The sequence below is a fragment of the Globicephala melas genome, chromosome 1 (genome assembly GCF_963455315.2).
Source record: "Globicephala melas chromosome 1, mGloMel1.2, whole genome shotgun sequence".
NCBI classification, from domain to species: Eukaryota; Metazoa; Chordata; class Mammalia; order Artiodactyla; family Delphinidae; genus Globicephala; species Globicephala melas.
The window spans coordinates 93,078,852-93,102,948 of NC_083314.1; the positions used below are offsets into that span (position 1 = coordinate 93,078,852).

At 39.9% G+C, this 24,097-nt stretch overlaps 1 protein-coding gene across 4 annotated transcripts in view; it reads left to right on the forward strand.

The window, feature by feature from the left end:
• The window catches only part of SLC25A24 (solute carrier family 25 member 24), a 58,054-nt gene that overhangs the window by 30,890 nt on the left and 3,067 nt on the right, over window positions 1–24,097 (forward strand). For all 4 annotated transcript variants that reach the window (XM_030868870.3, XM_030868871.2, XM_070046733.1 and 1 more), the window contains 4 exons: window positions 868–1,020; window positions 7,150–7,257; window positions 8,730–8,897; window positions 23,643–23,793. In XM_030868870.3, coding sequence (XP_030724730.1) covers window positions 868–1,020; window positions 7,150–7,257; window positions 8,730–8,897; window positions 23,643–23,793 — 580 coding nt within the window. The remainder of the gene's footprint in view (window positions 1–867; window positions 1,021–7,149; window positions 7,258–8,729; window positions 8,898–23,642; window positions 23,794–24,097) is intronic.

The window sequence follows — 24,097 nt, forward strand, 5'->3', positions numbered from 1 at the left end:
CAAGGAGGCTCACCTGAGTCTTTGGTGTCCAGAGTTTTCATTGTGACTAGATCACATACTGCCCTCATGGCTGACCTTTAGTCTTCAGCCTCTCCCTTCCTCCCTTCTTGGTTTTTTTTTTTTTTAATAGTAGTCACTCATTTTGTGTAAGCAGAAACAATCAGAAGCATAGCTGACTTCTTTAATTACTTTTGGTTTATTAGATTTAATCAGTTTTATATAGAGGCAAGCATAAGGTCTAGTTTATTTAAACAACTATCACATCGGTAGTATGAGCCAGATAATTCATCAGTATTCACTGGGTTAGGCAGTTGGTACATGAGATTTCGAGATAAGCTGTAGAAGTTACAATTTTTATTTTTGGTGTCAGGCTGTGTGTATTCTATTCTCTATGGCTCTGATAAACATAACATCCAGATTGTGTTGAGTCCCATTTATATTTCAAGTCAGTATTACTTCTCAGGGGGAGGGATAATATATTACATTCAGTATATTTTTCTAATTTTTCTTATACTGAACTTGCTCATGTTCCAAAGGGTGTTCCATAGCCTAATAAATAATAAGTTGGTTCATTTTATCTTACGAACATTGTTCATAATTTTACTTTTGATCATGCCTTCTCTGTTTGCTTTCCCACACTGAGGGTTACGATTTTTCTTAGTTTTAGATTCAGAGTCAGGCTTCTAAAATGATGGTAATAGTTCTTCCCCTTATATATTTTCTCAGCCTTCTATAGTCTATTTTCAAATACATCTTCATGCAGTAATAAATAATACTGAAGAAAAGAGAGTGGATTGTATGGTTACTTTAGAAATAGTAATAATAACATCCCACCAGTATTTCATATCGTTTTGCTTTTGTTTTTAGGTCCATGGTTCAAAATCAGAGAAAATGAACATATATGGCGGCTTTCGACAGATGGTGAAAGAGGGAGGTATCCGCTCACTTTGGAGAGGAAATGGTACAAATGTAATTAAAATTGCTCCTGAGACAGCTGTTAAGTTCTGGGCATATGAACAGGTAATAGTTATCACCTGTGGAATTTGTTATCAAAGGGGAGTTAATAAACTGATTCAATAACAATTATCATACAATGCTTTTTAGATTATTATTTTAATACATGATAATTTTCCACATATACTCCATGAGGAATTTCTCTTATAGGAGATTAGACTAGATAACCTCAGAGATCCCTTATGACTCAATTCTGGGATTCTGAATTTCATATTACTTAAAAAGACTTTTGTGTTCTTTTCTAAGTAGCTCTTAAAGGAAATGTAAGATTTTAGCTTATTCATTTTGAATTCAGAATAGAAGCTGCACACTCACATAAGTTTTTGTGAAAGTATCCCCATCCGGCATCTGGAAGGAAAACTTTTAAGTTGGAGTCCTTTGTGTAATTTGACATTGCTATAAAATTGAGTTGAATTTAGAGTGAAAGCTCCATGAAGGCAGGGGCTTGGCTTCTCCTCCGTGCACTCCAGCATTTAGACAGAGCCTGGCGTGTGATAAGTGCTCAGTAAGTGTAGAATGAGTGAGTGAATGAGTAAACGAATGAATGCATTTACCTCTGAATCAACTTCTCTGTTGACTTAGATTGTTTAGGATGCTTAGATATTAGGATGCTGCTTCAGCATAACTTGGTGTTAAGAGGAAATACAGTAGTGGATTTTAGAGTTTGGCTTCTCTTTGTCATTAGCAGAATTGTCTAGTTAAGCACGCACAAAATGATTCTTTCCGATACTTCTTCCATCATTGTTAACCATAAGAACCTTGAAATTGAATTCCACCTTATATTTTGTATTATTTCAAATAGATTTTTGATAATTTTGGAGAACATTTTGTTCTTGAGCAACAGAAGACTCTTGAGAAGATTACAAAGTCTAGTGGTGTTTTTTTCTTGGCTTAGGAAATAGAGAAGCAAAGAAAACATTGAAGAAAATGTAGCCTCCATGATTTTAATTACAGCTTATCTTTGGGAAGTATATTTTCCTTCTGTGGATGTTTGAGGATACATATCACAACTAGTAAGGGCTAGCATTTTAGATACCTGTAGGTTATTCTGATCACATACTTGGATTTTATGATAGGAAAACCAGACCCTAAAATAAATAAGTATTCAAGTATAAAACCATTATTCCATATGCAGGAAGTCAATATTTTTGAAAGTCTGTATTATTGCAAGCAAATGTATGTATTATACTTTATGCTACTTAGCAGATTCTTACCTTGAACACTACCAACAGGCATCCAGCCAGGCTCCTTTCTCAGGCCTCTTCACAATATTTAATTACTGCATGCTAACTTTTCTTAGATATCAAGAGAAAGCTCTCTGCACAGTGTGGTATAGTGTTCTTGTGGTCTCTGGGACCTATGATGCCTGTCCATTTTCTGCCCCCTGCTGAAGGTCCTTTCATCCCTCAGGGTTCTCTTAAGTCCAAAGCCCAGCTTCCTATGAGAAGCATTTCCTAAGCATCCTAACCAAAACTGATGCCTCTCCTGCCTGGTTTCCTTAGAGTACTATTTTACAGAAGATCCAATTTTCCATCGGATATGGAAAACCCATTGTTTTTCCCAGTGAGTTGTAAACTACCTTGGCATAAATGTTATGCCATATATATTCTCAAATTTCCCAGAGTACCTAACTAGCTCACTTCTGTATTCAGGTAGGTCTTGTTCATTGAATAACTAATAGTTTAGAAAACGAAGAAAAGAATATTTTCAGCCTGGTACGTAGCTCTCTTAAACACATCAACATGGGATAAAGCTGCGGTCCATTTGGGTCCTCATTGCCATAGCAGTTCAATTGGATCAGGAACAGGGTGGCAGTACGGTGTTGTGTTCTCATGGTTTCAGCTGCCATCTGCATTCTAACTGCTTTCCATTCTAACATTTTTCTCTTCATCTCTATACCTGCACATCCACCTGAGCACTGCATATCTGTGCATCTCCGCTTACATATCCCAAGGGTACTTTACAGTCATCCCTGCCCCACCCCCCACTCCAGTGACACACACACACACCATTCCTCTTCCTATAGGTCATATGGTGGTGAACATCTTTCAAGACTTTGCTCGGGAGTTATTTCCTCCCTTTGTTTCCCTCTGTTAGCACTCTCACACTGAATTCTGATGATCTCAGTACTTATCTCTCTTCTTAAGGAGGCTGTGAGCTTCCTTAGGCAGGATCTGTTTTCAGGTGTGTGTTCCCGGCACCTTGCCCAGTGCCAGTAAATCCTCATTGAATGAGTGTGGGTCTTACGTCCATTAAGATGAAGGGGAAGATGGGTATTTGAGCAGAAGCAGCAGCCTGTGGACAGAAATGTTGGCACAGGAGAGCATCACTCAATAAGGAAGCTGAAGGTGGTCCACTGGGCTTAAGTGTAGTGGAGTGTGTGTCCGGGAAGATGATGATGAAAGCAGGCTGGACAGATAGGCAGGAGCCAGATGTGATAGGAGTCTAGATTTTATCCTGAATGTGGTGAGAGGGTTATTGAAGCATCTTACGTAGGGAAGTGGAATAAGTATATTTACATTTAAGAAAGATCAATGTGGAAAAAGAGTGAAGAGGTATTGGAAGAGAGTGAGGCTGTAGTTGAGGCAGGGAGACTATTTAAGGAAATATTTCAGGAATTCAGGTAAGAAATGAGTACCAGTATAAGGAGACGGCTGTAGTGATTGAAGAAAAACTGAAATGAACTGAAAACTATTTTGGGAAATAGAAACAACAGAACTCACTGAGTGAATGTAGAGGTGAGAAAGAGGAATCAAGGGTGATACTCTGGTTTCGAACTTGAGCAACTAAGTATGTAGAGAACACAATAAGAGGAACAAGAGGAACTGATTTTGAGGGAAGACAACAGGTTGCATTTTGGACATGCTGGGTTTGAGTTGTTTCTGTAATACGTACAAGGAGCTGTCCAGTAGGACAGGGAGGTTGTGATTGAGGTGAAAAGCCTTTGGAATGGAGCCCTCAGGAAGGCTTACAGAATGAGAACAGTTCTGGGGATATGTCCAGGGAGAAGTAGGAGAAACTTGTAGAGGAGACTGAGAAAGAGAAGCCAAAGAGACAGGAGGAAATCCAGAGAAAGTGACGGCCTAGAAGTCAGAGGAAGAAGAGGGTTCCATGAAGGGTCAAATACTGCAGGGTACTAAATACAATAAACAGTTTATCTTTCAGAATTTACCAGCTCCGAGACGGGAAAGCTTGGTATAAATGTTTCAGTGAGGTAATGAGATGATAAACCAATTGAAATGAGCTGAAGTGAACAGGAGGTGAAGAAAACTGGACAGTAGACACCTTTGTTGGGAGCTTGACTTCAGTGAAGGGAAGGAGAAAAGAAGAGGGAGAGAGTGATAGGTTAGAAGCATGTTGGGTTTTGATACGTTTCATTTTGATGACATGCCTATGGCTGAAGGAAGCATGTCAATACAAAGAAGGAGGTTAAAAAATATAAGTGAGAGAGACTGATGACAAGTGCAGCAGGTATTCAGAGGAAGTATGTGTGTGGACTAGGGAGTGGGGGGTGGAGGGGCTGGGGGAGAAATAGGTACTAACCAGTCTGCTGGCAGGATTAGCCTTTGACTGTGTGGAGGACTGTTCTCATGTCAGCTCGGGAAGAAAAAGATATAAGTGGATGTGGGTGATTTTGTGGGAAGTGGGCAGGAATACCAAGATATCCTTGCTTGGTGGCCTCTCTGTTCTTCCTTGAGTTCCCAAGAAAGGACTTGTTTTGAGAATGAGGGAGGAAGCGGTATTGGAAGCTGGAGGAGAATGGAGAAGGTTGAAATGGTATTCAAACAAATGGAGAGAGAGTTGAGATAGATAGGATGGATGGAAAGAAAGAAAAAGAAAGAAATAAAGAAAATTGTAAGAAAGAAAGGAAGGGAGGGAGGAAGGAAGGAAGAGAAGGAAAGAAAAGAAAAGAAAAAAGAAAAGAAAAGAAGGAAGAAAAAGAGAAAGAAAGAAAGGAAGGAAAAATTAAAATCCTGAAAAGGATTTTAGGCTGGCTTTGAGAGCACAGCTAAGTCATCTTTGAGAAAGTCAAATTCTGTGGCCTTGAGCAAGCCACCTAAAGTCTCTGTGACTGTTACCTCCTTTCTGGGGTAGGAATTAAGCTTGGTGACATAGTGTTAAGCACCTGTCCCTTTGCCTAACCCTGTACAGGCTCTCTGTCCTCAACTCTTACCTTTGTGCATTGTATGTTCTGGGGTGCAGGGGCCCCAAACCCCTACACTTTAAATATTTATTCACCAATCACTAAAGAATACTTTTGATAGGTGCTTTTGGGATGGGGGTACACTATGTAAACGATGTCTCTGAGGTTCCTGTTCATACGCAGGACGGTTTTCAATAAATTATATTTAATGATGGTGATAATCTGACATGCAGGAAAATCAATAGGGCCTACGCAGAAGGGAGTTTTGGTTAACATTCTGATGCAGTTCAGGAAATGGAGCCTGTGGAAACATTGCTCTTTGGGGGTAAGCAGATATCTGCTATTTGGGGAACTTTGTGAAATCATAATATATTTAATTTTTATCATGAGCAGAGAAACACAGTTTTACTAGGAGGAAGTATTCCTGTGTTTTTGCATTGGGCTCTTTGGATCCCAGGAACAGAGACTGGCTGGCTCAGGGAAGGAGGCTGGAGGTGCCTGCGGCATTAAGGGGAGGAGCCTGCGGCATTAAGGGGAGGAGCCTCAGGAAGTGCAGAAAGTGGAACCTCACTGACCTGTCCCTTCTCCATGTGTCTGCTTCTCTATTGCTTTATCCATTTCTCCCTCAGGTGTCAGTGCCTAATTATACCTGTAGACCCACCTCACATTTCTAGGAGAAGGAATCTGGTTTACCTGGCTTATAACCACAGTCTGTGTTTGGACAGAGATTTTCTCTCCAAGTTGTAGAAAGACAATATTGAATATATTAGTAATAACAACAACAATAACATTTACTGAACATTTGCCATTTGCCCAGCACTGTGCTGTGTTACGTGTATTATCTGATCAAATTCTTTCAACAACCCTGTGAAACTGGGGTTATCACAGATGAGGAAACTGCATGTGGACATGTTCATAAACTTGCTCAGGGCCACATAGACCTAGGGTTCAAGCCCAGGTCTGCCTGACTGTGGAGCCCATGATGTTAACATCCTGCCCTATCGGTATTTCGGCTGCATTTGTGCCAGATTTCCCCCTTTGGCCAGATCAGCCATGTCGGTTGCTTTAGTACTGGTGGGCCAGGCGGGCTCTGGGGTCGAGATGTTAGTATGGTTAAATGTATTACCTACAAAAACTGTTTTTCTAAGTTGTTTTGTTAATATTTGTCACTTATTTATTAGTTTTACTTATACTGGTGAAAATAAACTCATCTTAAAAAAAGGAAAACTATGGGGAAAATATCTAAAAACTGTGAACACTTTATTAACCTGTGCATCTGAGGAAGAATGTTGTGATGAATCTGTTTTAGCAAAGGAGCTACCGGGTCCCCTCTGTGATCATCTGTGTTTTGTGGAATTCTAACTTGAAAATCACTGTCCAGTAAACTGAATGTATTAGCATTCAAACCTTGCTTTTCTGTTAGATATTGTTAATGCAGTGCATTAATAATTAATCATTAATGTGCATTTTGAGAAACATCATATTGTCAATTGATTTCTAGGAGCTGATTTGTATTTTTGTATTGTCTTAGCTTGGCCTGCCATAACAAAATACCGTACGCTGGATTGTTTAAACAACAGAAGTTTATTTCTCACAGTTCTAGAGCTGGGGAGTCTGTCATCACGGTGCTGACCAATTCAGTTTCCAGTGAGGGCTCTCTGCCTGGCTTGCAGATGGCCACCCTCTCACTGTGTGCTCACATGGCCTTTCCTTGGTGCATACATGTTGGGGGGAGAGAGAGAGAGGGGTGAGGGGTAGGGAAGGAAGGAGGGAGAGAGTGAGCATGTGTGTGAAAGAAGGAGAGAAAGAGAGAGAGGCCCCACCTCATGATCAAACCATAATTACCTCCCAAAGGCCCCAGCTCCAAATACTATCGCATTGGAGGTTACAGTTTCAACATATGAATTTGTGGGGGGGAGGGGGAAGGGGGGGAAGAACACAATTCATTCTGTAGCAGGTATTAATGTGCATTTAAAACTTTATTTACACAGTACAAGAAGTTGCTTACTGAGGAAGGACAAAAAGTAGGAACCTTTGAGAGATTCGTTTCTGGTTCCATGGCTGGAGCAACTGCACAGACACTTATTTATCCTATGGAGGTAAGTACCATTGTGAAGTCTGATTGCATTAACGGTGTTTGTATTATTATCTATTACTGTGTAACAAGTTATCCCAAGATTAACAGTTTAAAACAACAAGTATACATAATCTCACGGTTTCTGTGGATCAGGAATCTGGGTGTAGCTTAGCTGGGTTCCTCTGGCTCAGGGTTTCTCACAGCCTATAGCAGGGTGTCAGCCAGGGCTGCAGTCACTGCAAGGTTCAACTGGGGATGGATCTGTTTTCAAGCTTATTCACATGTTTGTTGCCAGGTTTCCCTGGCTGTTGGTTGAAGATATCAGTTCCTTATTGCAGGGTCCTCTCCATAGGATGCTTGAGTATCCTCACAACATGGTAGCTGGTTTTTCCAAATCAGTTATCAAAGAGAGCACCCAAGATAGAAGCTGCTATCTTTGGTCACATCTGCTCTATTCTGTTGGTCACAAAGACCGCCCCTGGTAGAGTGTGGAAGGGGACTACACATGGTGTGAATACCAGGAGGCAGGGATAGTTGGAGGCCATCTTGGAGGCTGGCTCCCATAGTGTTGATAAGAATTATAGCACCCATTCCTCTCCAAAGAGTTTCTGTACCATAAAGTTCGTAATGGAACCTTAGAATTTGGTGGTAATCCTAACTGGACATCCTTTTATTAGAGCATAGGTTAGCAAACCATGGACCTATGGACTGTTTTGTACAACCCTTGAGCCAAGGATGGTTTTTATATTTTTACCTTTTTAAGGTGGTTTAAAAACAACAACAAAAAAGCAATACCAAAGAATATGCAACAGAGACCTGGTATTTCAGTCCTGCAAAGACGAAAATATTTACTTTATAGGAAAAGTTTGCCAACTCCTGCTTTAGAGCAAGAATAATATTGTAGATGTGGATATCTTTATTGATATGACAAAGCGTTTTTCAATAACTGATAAGACTTAAGAAATACTGTTAGTTTTCACCTTTGTGGTATGCATATTAATATAGCTTTCCTTGCAGGCATCTTAATATGATTGTTCATATTACTCCACACACCCCTCAAAAAATATCCTAACTCAATACGTAGGCTTCCTCTTATATCCTCCATCTCAGTTAATAGCATCACCTTCCCTCTTCTCTGCTGGCCCCATCCCAAGTTCCAAGCTAGAAACACTGGGATCATCCTTTACAGTACCATTTTCCCCACCCTCCATATCTAATACATCACAATTTTGTTAAGATGTCAATAGATTATCTTCTATTTCCTCTGCTACTGCCCTAATTTAGATCATCTTTACAGCAAAAGGGATCTTCTTGGCTCTGGTCTTAGACCCTTCAGAGAGATAATTTGTGAGAGAGAACACATCAACAAACTGGACAGTCATTTGAGTGACAATATATGCTAGATATTTGTTCTTTGTAAAGTTACGTTTTTTGAATTCTGTGATGATAGCATTGATGTGAATAATAATATTCATTATATTCTTTCATAACCAGGTTCTGAAAACCAGGCTGGCTGTAGGCAAAACTGGACAATACTCTGGGATGTTTGATTGTGCCAAGAAGATTTTGAAACATGAAGGCATGGGAGCTTTTTACAAAGGTTACGTTCCCAATTTATTAGGCATCATACCTTATGCAGGTATAGATCTTGCTGTGTATGAGGTGAGTTTGTAGCAATCTTTTGAATCTGAAAATGTAGTTAAATAGTTCTCATTGTTAGAATTTGACTTTATATAGAGAGGTACATATGTACCAGGAAACAGTTTGTGACCAAAAGTAGGTTCAAGGGTGTGTTCTTTTATCTTTCTTTTCAAGTTCCTTGAATATGAGACCCCATATGCCTGTGGTCACTTTTGTATTAGATTTCCCTGTTAATTATTTTTATTAATGAAGAGAATACTCTCACATTCAGATATAGTTGTTCACTTCGCTAGCACCATATACACAAATTAAATCAAAATAGATTAAAGACCTAAATATATGACTGGATACTATAAAACTCCTAGAGGAAAACATAGGCAGAACACTCTTTGACATAAATCACAGCAATATTTTTTTGGACCCGTTTCTGAGAGTAATGGAAATAAAAACAAAAATAAACAAGTGGGACCTAATTAAACTTAAAATCTTTTGCACAACAAAGGACACCATAAACAAAACAAAAAGACAGCCTATGGACTGGGATAAAATATTTGCAAACAATGCTACCAACAAGGGATTAATTTCCAAAATACACAAATAGCTTAATATCAAAAGAACAACCCAATCAAAAAATGGGTAGAAGTCCTAAATAGACATTTCTCCAAAGAAGACATACAGATGGCCAACAGGCACATGAAAAGATGCTCAATATCGCTAACTACTAGAGAAATGCACATCAAAATTATAATGAGGTATCACCTCACACCAGTCAGAATGGCCATCATTAAAAAGTCTACAAATAATAAATGCTGTGGAGAAAAGGAATAATAATGGTGTGGAGAAAAGGGAACCCTTCTGCACTGTTGGTGGGAATGTAAATTAGCACAGCCACTATGGAGAACAGTAGTGAGGTTCCTTGCCAAATTAAAATAGAACTGCCATATGATCCAGAAATCCCACTCCTGGGCGTATATCCAGAGCAAACTCTAATTTGAAAAGATACATGCACCCCAGTGTTCATAGCAGCACTGTTTGCAATACCTAAGACATGGAAGTTAACCTAAGTGTCCATCAACAGATGAATAGATAAAGAAGGTGTATTTATACACAATGGAATATTACTCAGCCATAAAAAAGAATGAAATAACGCTATTTACAGCAACATGGATAGAACTAGAGATTATCATATTATGTGAAAGACAGAAAGACAAATATCGTATGATATCACTTATATGTGGAACCTAAAAAAATGATATAAATGAACTTATTTACAAAACAGAAATAGACTCACACACATAGAAAACAAACTTATAGTTGCCAGAGGGGATAGTGGGAGTGGGAGGGATAAATTAGGAGTTTGGGGTTAACATATACATACCACTATGTATAAAATAGTTAACAACAAGGACCTACTGTATAGCACAGGGAACTATATTCAATGTCTTGTAATAACCTATAATGGAAAAGAATCTGAAAACAAGAATGTATAACTGAATCACTTTGCTGTATACCTGAAGCTAATAAAACATTGTAAATTCACTGTACTTCAATTAAAAAAAAAAGGTTATTACAGATACAATTGTTCAGCTTAGCAGATGATATTAGGGATTTTTTTTGAGGAGAGAAAAATAAGCAAAAATAGCACATTTTCTTTGGTTTGTTAAAATTTAACATTGATAAAACCAAGAGACTGATGTGGGTAGTGCAGATTCATTCCTTGTACTTGTCAACCTGAAGAAACCTAGGAGGCAATAATCAAACACAATGCATTTATTTGGGATCAAAGAATTGCAATTCGGTACACATAGATTTGCGTAGCAATCTGAACAGTGTCTGTTAGGGAATAAAAGTCAGGGGTTTTCTGGGGGGTTTTTTGTTTGTTTTTTTTGTTTGTTTTTTTGCAGTACGTGGGCCTCTCACCGTTGTGGCCTCTCCCATTGCGGAGCACAGGCTCTGGACGCGCAGGCTCAGCGGCCATGGCTCACAGGCCCAGCCGCTCTGCAGCATGTGGGATCCTCCTGGACCAGGGCACGAACCCGTGTCCCCTGCATCGGCAGGCGGACTCTCACCCACTGCGCCACCAGGGAAGCCCAAGTCAGGGGTTTTTAATGGTAAAGAAGGGAGGTTTGCATTACAAAGACTTTTAGTTGGAGCTGAAGGCAGAACCTAGTTGACTAAACATGATTGATTGCTAAGGCTATCATTAGAGGGAGGTAAGTGTTCATTACTGTGACAAGTTGCAGGTGTTCTTGCAGAGTTCTTGGGCTATCTGTGGTGTGGCCCAGTTCATACGTTTATGGTTCCACCTGGTGAGACAGGCATAAGGTCCACCTCTTGAGTGGCCTTCCAGCTTCATTTTAAAACCCCTTGACATAAGTGACTCCATCTTATGTCACATATCCCCCTTTTGATCAAGATCATTCTCTAAAAGCATTGCCAATCAACTTACAGATTTGCTTTGTCTCACATTGATGGGATGGACCTGTCCCAGAAAGTCATGTCCCATGTTGGGGGGGGGGAATTTTTAATTTCCAGTGGTTATTTCAAGGAGTCAGTGTCATAGGGTTAGACCATTGGGCAACAGGGAGGCACAGGAAATGACTCCTAGGAGATTTGGTGGCTTGTAAGGCAGTTGTCCTTGTGGCCTGATTAGCCAAGTTATTTCTTTTGGTTTCATCTGAATTTAATTTTGGATGCCTAGGTACCCTAATGATGGCTAGGACAGATGGAAATTGGATCAATTCCAACAATTTATTGACCCAATTTTCATTCTTAATCTGGCTTCCCCCTGAGGTTAAGAATCCTCTTGGTTTCTAAAGCATGCCAAAGTCATCAGCTACCCTAAAGGCAAAGCGACAATCTGTATAGGTATTCACAGTTCTACCTTCTGCTAGGGTGCAATCTCTAGTTAAACCATGGAGTTCTGCCTGCTGGGCTGAAGTAGCGGTCAGCAGTGGAGCTGCCTCAGTTATTTCAAAGGAGCAGATGATTGCATACCCAGTACAATATTTTCCTTTGCCATTTTTCAAACAAGAACCATCAGTAAGCCATGAAATCTCAATGTTAGCAACAGGGGTTTCTTGTAAGTCAGCTCTAAGGGTTAATAACTGATCAGTCAGGGTCAGACAGTCATGAGGAGTTTTGTCACTAAGTAAAGGGAGAAGGGTTGCAGGGTTGAAGTTGTTGTAGCGGGAACGGGTTGTGTGAGAAGTCAGTAATGAAATTTCATGCGGGGTAAGACAGCTTGCAGGAAGGTGTTGAGTGTGATGAGAATTGTGCAAGCCTCCTACCGCATGGGGGAACATAGATGGTGAGTGGAGAGCCCGTAACTATTTCCTCAGTTGATGCTGTAAGGGCTGTTGCTGCTGAAATAGCTCTCATGCTGGAGGAAGGCCTCTGGCTACAGGTCTGATTGTTGAGTGTAATATCCAAGGGGTTGGTGTTGACCTCTGTGCCTTTGAGTAAGCGCTCCTAAGCCATTTCTCTTCTTTCGAACATGAAGTGGAAAAGGGGAAGCTAATAATTAGTATGTCCTAAAGCAGGGGACTGCAGAGTCCACTTTTCAGGTTCTGGAGCCCTAAAGACGTTTTCTTACCACTCTAAAGGATCTGGTCTTTAAGCTTTGAGAGGCTGGGCAACTAAAAAATTAAGTATCCAGTTTCTGTAGTATCCAGTCAGCCCGAAATATCTTTAAAGTTGTCTTTTGGTCTGTGGCTATGGGAAATTTAAGACACTTTGAATCCTATTAGGGTCTTAAAGGAGTCCTTAATCCGGGATCAAGGGTCCTAGGTATTTGACCTGTGTTTGAATAAGTTGTAATTTCTCTTTAGAGACCTTTATAACCTTTAGTTGCTAACAGCCTGGGGAGATGTATGCTATCTTGCTCACTTGCCCCGTTGGAAGACAAGCAAAGAAGGTCATCAACCTATTGAAAAGGATGGACACTTACAGAAAAATGACACCTGCTAAATCTGCTTTTAGGATCTGTAAAAAGTAGGAAGGGCTTTTAGTCTAGACTTGTGGCATGACAGTCCAGATGTATTGTCCTTCCCACATGAAAGAAAATAAAATTTGACTTTCACAATCCACAGAGATGCTGAAAAAGGTGCTACAGAGGTCAGTTGTAGTGAAAGATTTATTCTCTGTAGGTATTGCCATTAAAAGGGTATGAGCGTTAAGGGCAACTGGATGATGATTGATGACAATGTTATTTTTTTATTTATTTTTTATTTTTTACATCTTTATTGGAGTATAATTGTTTTACAATGGTGTGTTAGTTTCTACTTTATAACAAAGTAAATCAGTTATACATATACATATGTTCCCATATCTCTTCCCTCTTGTGTCTCCCTCCCTCCCACCCTCCCTATCCCACCCCTCCAGGCGGTCACAAAGCACCGAGCTGATCTCCCTGTGCTATGCGGCTGCTTCCCACTAGCTATCTACCTTACGTTTGGTAGTGTATATATGTCCATGCCTCTCTCTCACTTTGTCACAGCTTAAAATTCCCCCTTCCAATATCCTCAAGTCCATTCTCTAGTAGGTCTGTGTCTTTATTCCTGTCTTACCCCTAGGTTCTTCATGACGTTTTTTTTTTCTTAAATTCCATATATATGTGTTAGCATATGGTATTTGTCTTTCTCTTTCTGACTTACTTCACTCTGTATGACAGACTCTAGGTCTATCCACCTCATTACAAATAGCTCAATTTCGTTTCTTTTTATGGGTGAATCATATTCCATTGTATATATGTGCCACATCTTCTTTATCCATTCATCCCATGATGGACGCTTAGGTTGTTGCCATCTCCGGGCTATTGTAAATAGAGCTGCAATGAACATTTTGGTACATGACTGTTTTTGAATTATAGTTTTCTCAGGGTATATGCCCAGTAGTGGGATTGCTGGGTATATGGTAGTTCTATTTGTAGTTTTATAAGGAACCTCCGTACTGTTCTCCACAGTGGCTGTATCAATTTACATTCCCACCAACAGTGCAAGAGGGTTCCCTTTTCTCCACACCCTCTCCAGCATTTATTGTTTCTAGATTTTTTGATGATGCCCATTCTGACTGGTGTGAGATGATATCTCATTGTAGTTTTGATTTGCATTTCTCTAATGATTAATGATGTTGAGCATTCTTTCATGTGTTTGTTGGCAGTCTGTATATCTTCTTTGGAGAAATGTCTATTTAGGTCTTCTGCCCATTTTTGGATTGGGTTGTTTGTTTTTATGTTATTGAGCTGCATGAGCTGCTTATAAATTTTGGAGATTAATCCTTTGTCAGTCGCTTCATTTGCAAATATTATCTCCCACTCTGAGGGCTGTCTTGTGGTCTTCTTTATGGTTTCCTTTGCTGTGCAAAAGCTTTGAAGTTTCATTAGGTCCTATTTGTTTATTTTTGGTTTTATTTCCATTTGTCTAGGAGGTGGGTCAAAAAGGATCTTGCTGTGATTTATGTCATAGAGTGTTCTGCCTATGTTTTCCTCTAAGAGTTTGATAGTTTCTGGCCTTACATTTAGGTCTTTAATCCATTTTGAGCTTATTTTTGTGTATGGTGTTAGGGAATGATCTAATCTCATACTTTTACATGCCCTGTCCAATTTTCCCAGCACCACTTATTGAAGAGGCTGTCCTTTCTCCACTGTACATTCCTGCCTCCTTTATCAAAGATAAGGTGACCATATGTGCGTGGGTTTATCTCTGGGCTTTCTATCCTGTTCCATTGATCTATCTTTCTGTTTTTGTGCCAGTACCATACTGTCTTGATTACTGTAGCTTTGTAGTATAGTCTGAAGTCAGGGAGCCTGATTCCTCCAGCTCCGTTTTTCGTTCTCAAGATTGCTTTGGCTATTCGGGGTCTTTTGTGTTTCCACACAAATTGTGAGATTTCTTGTTCTAGTTCTGTGAAAAATGCCTTTGGTAGTTTGATAGGGATTGCATTGAATCTGTAGATTGCTTTGGGTAGTAGAGTTATTTTCACAATGTTGATTCTTCCAATCCAAGAACATGGTATATCTCTCCATCTATTTGTATCATCTTTAATTTCTTTCATCAGTGTCTTATAATTCTCTGCATACAGGTCTTTTGTCTCCTTAGGTAGGTTTATTCCTAGATATTTTATTCTTTTTTTGCAATGGTAAATGGGAGTGTTTTCTTAATTTCACTTTCAGATTTTTCATCATTAGTGTATAGGAATGCCAGAGATTTCTATACATTAATTTTGTATCCTGCTGTTTTACCAAATTCATTGATTAGCTCTAGTAGTTTTCTGGTAGCATCTTTAGAATTCTCTATGTATAGTATCATGTCATCTGCAAACGGTGACAGCTTTACTTCTTCTTTTCCGATTTGGATTCCTTTTATTTCCTTTTCTTCTCTGGTTGCTGTGGCTAAAACTTCCAAAACTATGTTGAATAAGAGTGGTGAGAGTGGGCAACCTTGTCTTGTTCCTGATCTTAGTGGAAATGCTTTCAGTTTTTCACCATTGAGGACGATGTTGGCTGTGGGTTTGTCATATATGGCATTTATTATGTTGAGGAAAGTTCCCTCTATGCCTACTTTCTGGACAGTTTTTATCATAAATGGGTGTTGAATTTTGTCAAAAGCTTTCTCTGCATCTATTGAGATGATCATATGGTTTTCCTCCTTCAGTTTGTTAATATGGTGTATCATGTTGATTGATTTGCGTATTTTGAAGAATCCTTGCATTCCTGGGATAAACCCCACTTGATCATGGTGTATAATCCTTTTAATGTGCTGTTGGATTCTGTTTGGTAGTATTTTGTTGTGGATTTTTGCATCTATGTTCATCAGTGATATTGGCCTGTAGTTTTCTTTCTTTGTGACATGTTTGTCTGGTTTTGGTATCAGGGTGATGGTGGCCTCGTAGAAGGAGTTTGGGAGTGTTCCTCCCTCTGCTATATTTTGGAAGAGTTTGAGAAGGATAGGTGTTAGCTCTTCTCTAAATGTTTGATAGAATTTGCCTGTGAAGCCATCTGGTCCTGGGCTTTTGTTTGTTGGAAGATTTTTAATCACAGTTTCAATTTCAGTGCTTGTGATTGGTCTGTTCATATTTTCTGCTTCTTCCTGGATCAGTCTTGGCAGGTTGTGCATTTCTAAGAATCTGTCCATTTCTTCCAGGTTGTCCATTTTATTGGCATAGAGTTGCTTGTAGTAATCTCTCATGATCTTTTGTATTTCTGCAGTGTCAGTTGTTACTTCTCCTTTATCATTTCTAATTCTGTTGATTTGAGTCTTCTCCCTTTTTTTCTTGATGAGTCTGACTAATGGTTTATCAATTTTGTTTATCTTCTCAAAGAACCAGCTTTTAGTTTTATTGATCTTTGCTATCGTTTCCTTCATTTCTCTTTATTTCTGATCTGATCTTTATGATTTCTTTCCTTCTGCTAACTTTGGGGATTTTTTGTTCTTCTTTCTCTAATTGCTTTAGGTGCAAGGTTAGGTTGTTTATTCGAGATATTTCCTGTTTCTTAAGGTAGGATTGTATTGCTATAAACTTCCCTCTTAGAACTGCTTTTGCTGCATCCCATAGGTTTTGGGTCGTTGTGTCTCCATTGTCATTTGTTTCTAGGTATTTTTTGATTTCCTCTTTGATTTCTTCAGTGATCACTTCATTATTAAGTAGTGTATTGTTTAGCCTCCATGTGTTTGTATTTTTTACAGACCTTTTCCTGTAATTGATATCTAGTCTCATAGCCTTGTGGTCAGAAAAGATACTTGATACAATTTCAATTTTCTTAAATTTACCAAGGCTTGATTTGTGACCCAAGATATGATCTATCCTGGAGAATGTTCCATGAGCACTTGAGAAAAATGTGTATTCTGTTGTTTTTGAATGGAATGTCCTATAAATATCAATTAAGTCCATCTTGTTTAATGTATCATTTAAAGCTTGTGTTTCCTTATTTATTTTCATTTTGGATGATCTGTCCATTGGTGAAAGTGGGGTGTTAAAGTCCCCTACTATGAATGTGTTACTGTCGATTTCCCCTTTTATGGCTGTTAGTATTTGCCTTATGTATTGAGGTGCTCCTATGTTGGGTGCATAAGTATTTACAATTGTTATATTTTCTTCTTGGATCGATCCCTTGATCATTATGTAGTGTCCTTCTTTGTCTCTTTTAATAGTCGTTATTTTAAAGTCCATTTTGCCTGATATGAGAATTGCTACTCCTGCTTTCTTTTGGTTTCCATTTGCATGGAATATCTTTTTCCATCCCCTTACTTTCAGTCTGTATGTGTCTCTAGGTCTCAAGTGGGTCTCTGGTAGACAGCATATATATGGGTCTTGTTTTTGTATCCATTGAGCCAATCTGTGTCTTTTGGTGGGAGCATTTAGTCTATTTACATTTAAGGTAATTTTTGATATGTATGTTGCTATTCCCATTTTCTTAATTGTTTTGGGTTCGTTATTGTAGGTCTTTTCCTTCTCTTGTGTTTCTTGCCTAGAGAAGATCCTTTAGCAGTTGTTGTAAAGCTGTTTTGGTGTTGCTGAACTCTCTCAGCTTTTGCTTGTCTGAAAAGGTTTTAATTTCTCCATCAAATCTGAATGAGATCCTTGCTGGGTAGAGTGATCTTGGTAGCAGGTTTTTCTCCTTCATCACTTTAAATATGTCCTGCAAGTCCCTTCTGGCTTGCAGAGTTTCTGCTGAAAGATCAGCTGTTAACCTTATGGGGATTCCCTTGTGTGTTATTTGTTGTTTTTCCCTTGCTGCTTTTAATATGTTTTCTTTGTATTTAATTTTTGACAGTTTGATTAATATGTGTCTTGGTGCGTTTCTCCTTGGATTTATCCTGTATGGGACTCTCTATGCTTCCTGGACTTGATTAACTATTTCCTTTCCCATATTAGGGAATTTTTCAACTATAATCTCTTCAAATATTTTCTCAGTCCCTTTCTTTTTCTCTTCTTCTTCTGGAACCCCTATAATTCGAATGTTGGTGTGTTTAATGTTGTCCCAGAGGTCTCTGAGACTGTCCTCAGTTCTTTTCATTATTTTTTCTTTATTCTGCTCTGCAGTAGTTATTTCCACTATTTTATCTTCCAGGTTACTTATCCGTTTTTCTGCCTCAGTTATTCTGCTATTGATCCCATCTAGAGTATTTTTAATTTCATTTATTGTGTTGTTCATCGTTGTTTGTTTCATCTTTAGTTCTTCTAGGTCCTTGTTAAATGTTTCTTCCATTTTGTCTATTCTATTTCCAAGCTTTTGGATTATTTTTACTATCATTATTCTGAATTATTTTTCAGGTAGACTGCCTATTTCCTCTTCATTTGTTAGGTCTGGTGGGTTTTTATCTTGCTCCTTTATCTGCTGTGTTATTTTCTGTCTTCTCATTTTGCTTATCTTACTGTGTTTGGGGTCTCCTTTTTGCAGGCTGCAGGTTCGTAGTTCCCGTTGTTTTTGGTGTCTGTCCCCAGTGGCTAAGTTTGGTTCAGTGAGTTGTGTAGGCTTCCTGGTGGAGGGGACTAGTGCCTATGTTCTGGTGGATGAGGCTGGATCTTGTCTTTCTGGTGGGCAGGTCCACGTCTGGTGGTGTGTTTTGGGGTGTCTGTGGACTTCTTATGATTTTAGGCAGCCTTTTTGATAATGGATGGGGTTGTGTTCCTGTCTTGCTAGTTGTTTGTCATAGGATGTCCAGCCCTGTAGCTTGCTGGTCGTTGTGTGAAGCTGGGTGCTGGTGTTGAGATGGAGATCTCTGGGAGATTTTCACCATTTGGTATTACGTGGAGCTGGGAGGTCTCTTGTGTACCAGTGTTCTGAAGTTGGCTCTCCCACCTCAGAGGCACAGCACTGACTCTTGGCTGCAGCACCAAGAGCCTTTCATCCACACGGCTCAGAATAAAAGGGAGAAAAAGTAGAAAGAAAGAATTAGTAGAAGTAGAAAGAAAGAAAGAAAGATAGAAAAGAAATAAATAAAGGAGGGAGGGAGGAAGGAAGGAAGGAGGGAAGGAAGGAAAAAAGAAAGAAAGAAGATAAAGTAAAATAAAATAAGATAAAATATAATAAAGTTATTAAAGTAGAAAATAATTATTAAGACAAAAAAAAAAGGGGGGGGGGACGGATAGAACCGTAGGCCAAATGGTGGAAGCAAAGCTATACAGACAAAATCTCACACAAAATCTCACACAGAGATGTGTATGTGTATACACATACACACTCACAAAACAGGAAAAGGGGAGAAAATCATAAATCTTGCTCTAAAAGTCCACCTCCTCAATTTGGGATAATTCATTGTCTAAAGGAGGGAAGTAAGGAAGATAAAGTAAAATAAAATTATTAAAATAAAAAGTAATTATTAAGAAAAAAATTTAAAAAAGAAAAATAACACGGACGGATAGAACCGTAGGACAAATGGTGGAAGCAAAGCTATACAGACAAAATCTCACACAGAAGCATACACATACACATTCACAAAAAGAGGAAAAGGGGAAAAAATCATAAATCTTGCTCTCAAAGTCCACCTCCTTAATTTGGGATGATTCGTTGTCTATTCATGTATTCCACAGATGCAGGGTACATCAAGTTGATTGTGGAGCTTTAATCCGCTGCTTCGAGAGATTTCCCTTTCTCTTCTTTGTTCGCACAGCTCCCGGGACTCAGCTTTGGATTTGGCCCCGCCTCTGTGTGTAGGTCGCTGGAGGGCGTCTGTTCTTGTCTCAGACAGGACGGGGTTAAAGGAGCCGCTGACTGGGGGCTCTGGCTCCCTCAGGCCGCGGGGGAGGGAGAGGCACTGTGTGCGGGGCGGGCCTGCGGCGGCAGAGGCCAGCGTGATGTTGCACCAGCCGGAGGCGTGCCGTGCGTTCTCCCGGGGAAGTTGTCCCTGGATCCCGGGACCCTGGCAGTGGCGGGCTGCACAGGCTACCCGGAAGCGGGGTGTGGATAGTGACCTGTGCTCACACACAGGCTTCTTGGTGGCGGCAGCGGCAGCCTTAGCGTCTCATGCCCGTCTCGGGTCCGCGCTGTTAGCCGCGGCTCGCGCCTGTCTCTGGAACTCCTTTAAGCAGCGCTCTTAATCCCCTCTCCTCGCGCACCAGGAAACAGAGGGAAGAAAAAGTCTCTTGCCTGTTTGGCAGGTCCAGACTTTTCCCCCGGACTCCCTCCCGGCCAGCCGTGGTGCACTAACCCCCTGCAGGCTGTGTTCACGCCGCAAACCCCAGTCCTCTCCCGGCGCTCCGACCGAAGCCCGAGCCTCAACTCCCAGCCCCACCCGCCCCGGCGGGTGAGCAGACAAGCCTCTCCGGCTGGTGAGTGCCGGTCGGCAGCGATCCTCTGTGCGGGAATCTCTCCGCTTTGCTCTCCGCAGCCCTGTTGCTGTGCTCTCCTCCGCGGCTCCGAAGCTTCTCCTTCCGCCACCCGCAGTCTCCACCCGCGAAGGGGCTTCCTAGTGTGTGGAAACCTTTCCTCCTTCACAGCTCCCTCTCACTGGTGCAGGTCCCATCCCTATCCTTTCGTCTCTGTTTATTCTTTTTTCTTTTGCCCTACCCAGGTAAGTGGGGGGTTTCTTACCTTTTGGGAGGTCTGAGGTCTTCTGCCAGGGTTCAGTAGGGGTTCTGTAGGAGCTGTTCCACGTGTAGATGTATTTCTGGTGTATCTGTGGGGAGGAAGGTGATCTCCGCATCTTACTCTTCCGCCATCTTCCCGGAAGCCATGCGACAAAGTTATTAATAGCCCTCAAATCTTGGACAAATCTCCGTCCTCTTTTGTGGAGTTTCTTAATGAGGAGAATGGGTGTATTACAGAGACTAGTGTAGGGGACTATGAGGTGTTGTGTTTTGTATTCCTCTATGATTGGTTTAATTTCTGCTAAGGTCTCAAGATTTAAAGAATATTGTTTAATGTTAGGAAGAGGCTGACTGCGGTCAATTTGAATTTTAATTGAGGGAACCAAATGAACCTGCCCAACGTGGGTTGTGGATTTTGCCGAGTCTCTCAGGGACGTTCTTGAGTTTTAAGTTTATGTTACCTTCCAAGCTTGTCTTAAGGGCAAAAACTGCTGATAGGTTTGAGGAGCTTGGAATGCCATCAGTTGTTGAGGGGTTGAATTAATTTCAAGGATACTTTCACCTCTTGGGACAAAGGGATACAAGTATTGATCTCTCTTCAAGTCTCTGCTTTCAGTTCCTTTGGGTGTATACCTATCAGTATACAGAATTGCTGGGTCATATGGTAATTCTGTGTTGAGCTTTTTGAGGAACAAACTGTTTTCTATAGAAGCTGCACCATTTTTCATTCCCGCTAACAGTGCGTTTTCATTCATCCTTGTTAATATTTGTTAGTTTCTGAGTTTTGTTTTTTGATAGTGCCCATCCTAACAGGTGTGAGACAATATCTCATTGTGCTTTTGACTTGCATTTCTCTGATAAGTGATGTTGAGCATCTTTTCATATGCTTGTTGTCCATTTATTCATCTTCTTTGGAGAAATGTCTATTCAAGTCCTTTGCCCATTTTTTAATTAGGTTATTTTTTATTGTTGTTTAATTGTAGGAGTTATTTATATATTTTGGATATTAAATCCTTATCAGATATATGGTTTACAAATATATTCTCCCATTCCGTAGGTCACCTTTTCACTCTATTGGTTGTTTTCTTTGCTTCACAGAAGTTTTTAAGGTGATGAAATCCATTTGTCTATTTTTGCTTTTTTGCCTGTGCTTTTGGGATCATAGCCAAGAAATTGTTGCCAAAGCCAAGGTCCTAAAGCTTTTATCCTGTGTTTTCTCCTAGGAATTTTATAGTATTAGGTCTTATGTTTCAGCCCTGGATTTATTTTGAGTTAGTTTTTTGTATATGTTGTAAGATAAGGATCCAACTTCATTCTTTTGCCTGTGGGTATCCAGTTTTCCCAGCACCATTTTTGTTTATTAATTTTTGGCCCCACTGCACAGCATGTGGGATCTTAGTTCCCCGACCAGGGATCGAACCCGTGCCCCCTGCAGTGCAAGCACGGAGTCTTAACCATTGGACTGCCAGGGAAGTCCCCCCAGCACCATTTGTTGAAGAGACTATCCTTTGCCCAATGTGGGGTCTTGTCACCCATGTTGAAGATCATGCGCCCATGTATTCAAGAATTTATTTCTGAGCTCTCTATTTTGTTCCATTATTCGATGTATCTGTCTTTATGCTACCACCACATTATCTTGATTGCTGTTGCTTTGTAATATACATTGAAATCAGGAAGTGTGCGGTCTCCAACTTTGTTCTTTTTCAAGGTTATTTTGGTTAGGTGGGGTCCCTTAAGATTCTATTTGAATTTTTTTTCTATTTCTTCAAACAATGTCATTGAAATTTGAATAGGGATTACATTGAATTTGCGGTTTGCTTTGGGTAGTGTATTAGTATGTTTGGGCTACCATAACAAAATACCAGAGACTGGGAGGGTTAAACAAAAGAAATTTACTTTTTCACAGTTCTGGAGGCTAGAAGTCCAAGATCAGGGTTCTGGCTGATTTGGTTTGAGGTGAGGCTCTCTTACTGGCTTGCAGACAGCTCCCTTCTTGCTATGTTCCCAGAGGGAGAGGGAGAGAGAGTTGAGTGAATGAATTCTCTGTTATTTCTTCCTATAAAGACACTAATCCTATTGGATCAGGACCCCACTGTTATGACCTTGATGTTGCCAGAGAACCTTCATAAGGTGATAGAATTTTGAGAATATCTATAAATTGAGGGGTACAAAGCCAATAAAGAGGGGGAGACAAAAATAAATAAAATGAATAAGTAAGAAAAATATAGTGAGATCTGAGAGGCAAGGAATGATAATGGATCCTAGGATGTAGAAGAAAATGATTATGGGACACACAGAGAGGACTTACAAGATCATGTATATTTTATAGGATTTTAAATTAATTGTTTTAAAAGTGCATTTTCCTACCTCCCCCCCCCCCATTCTGGTGTTAATAGTGTAAATAGTTGCTTAGTTTCTAGTGAATCACTTTTCTTTTCTCATGTTTGTAGTTCAGACATGGTTGTCTTTAGCCTTATTGACTTTTTCTTGTCATATTACAGTACTAAATGGACCTTAAATAAGACACTTAAATATAATCTTTGTTTTCAAATTTATAGAGATTTTCTTGTTATATAATTGTAAGGTCCAAGTATGCAGTTACATTTTATCTTAAAATATTTAAACTAGTATATAATTTCCCCCACATATTAGCATATATTTTAATACTTCAGATATTTTTTATTTAAAAAGTAGATTATACATTTCTCTCAATTAATTGCCTTCTAATGGAAACACAAAGACCTAGGATAATAGGGAAGAAGCATAGCCTGAGGATCCATATACTTGATTCAGCACCCTTGTTTAGAAAACCCCACTGAGACTAATTTTCCTCATTTCTAAACTCAGAAGAATAGCTCCACCTCAGAGCTTTTGTAGAAGGACTGAATGAAATAACATATGTGTAAAGTACAAAATTAGATGCAGTTTGTAGCATTATATTATTTTCATTGATAAGCACCGTAGGAAATGTTTAGATCCTAGTCTGGTGTGCTGTGATCTTCACATTTAGTTAGAAGGAGATGAGCACCCAGTCACACCTCTCATGTTTTGAATCCCCTGTGGCTTCCCCACCTCTCTACAGAGCGGCTGCTTCCTACAGTGGCTGTGCCGCCCAATCTTGCAGAAATGTGTCCTGTCTCATAAGGATGAGAGTAGCTGTGAGAACATTCATATTGAGTGAAAGCAGTTGTAAAGTTAGTTGTTTATTATTTTTCTTCTTTTCTGTTTCTCTGGCAGCTCTTGAAGTCCCATTGGCTAGATAATTTTGCCAAAGACTCTGTAAACCCTGGAGTCGTGGTGCTGCTGGGATGTGGTGCCTTATCCAGCACCTGTGGTCAGCTGGCCAGCTACCCCTTGGCTTTGGTGAGAACACGCATGCAGGCTCAAGGTGAGTTTTGGATACAAGGATGACACTGATAAAGTAGTGCATCAGTAACGTGCTTTTGGAACTTCAGGTTCCACTGAGACAGCAGAGTGTGGTTTTAAGAGAGTATTTCTCAACGTTTTTGCATTATTGCCTCCTTAAGGAAGCTTTTTAGAAATTCTTTTCCAAATCAGTTCCTCTTCATGAAATTTTAATACCACGGCTACTCTGTGCATATATTGTATGTATATCTGTGGTTTATGCACAGAGTAAGATTTTCATGCTCCCGTTGAGAGTGCATGTTTTAAGAGTACAGTTCGCCCTTCAT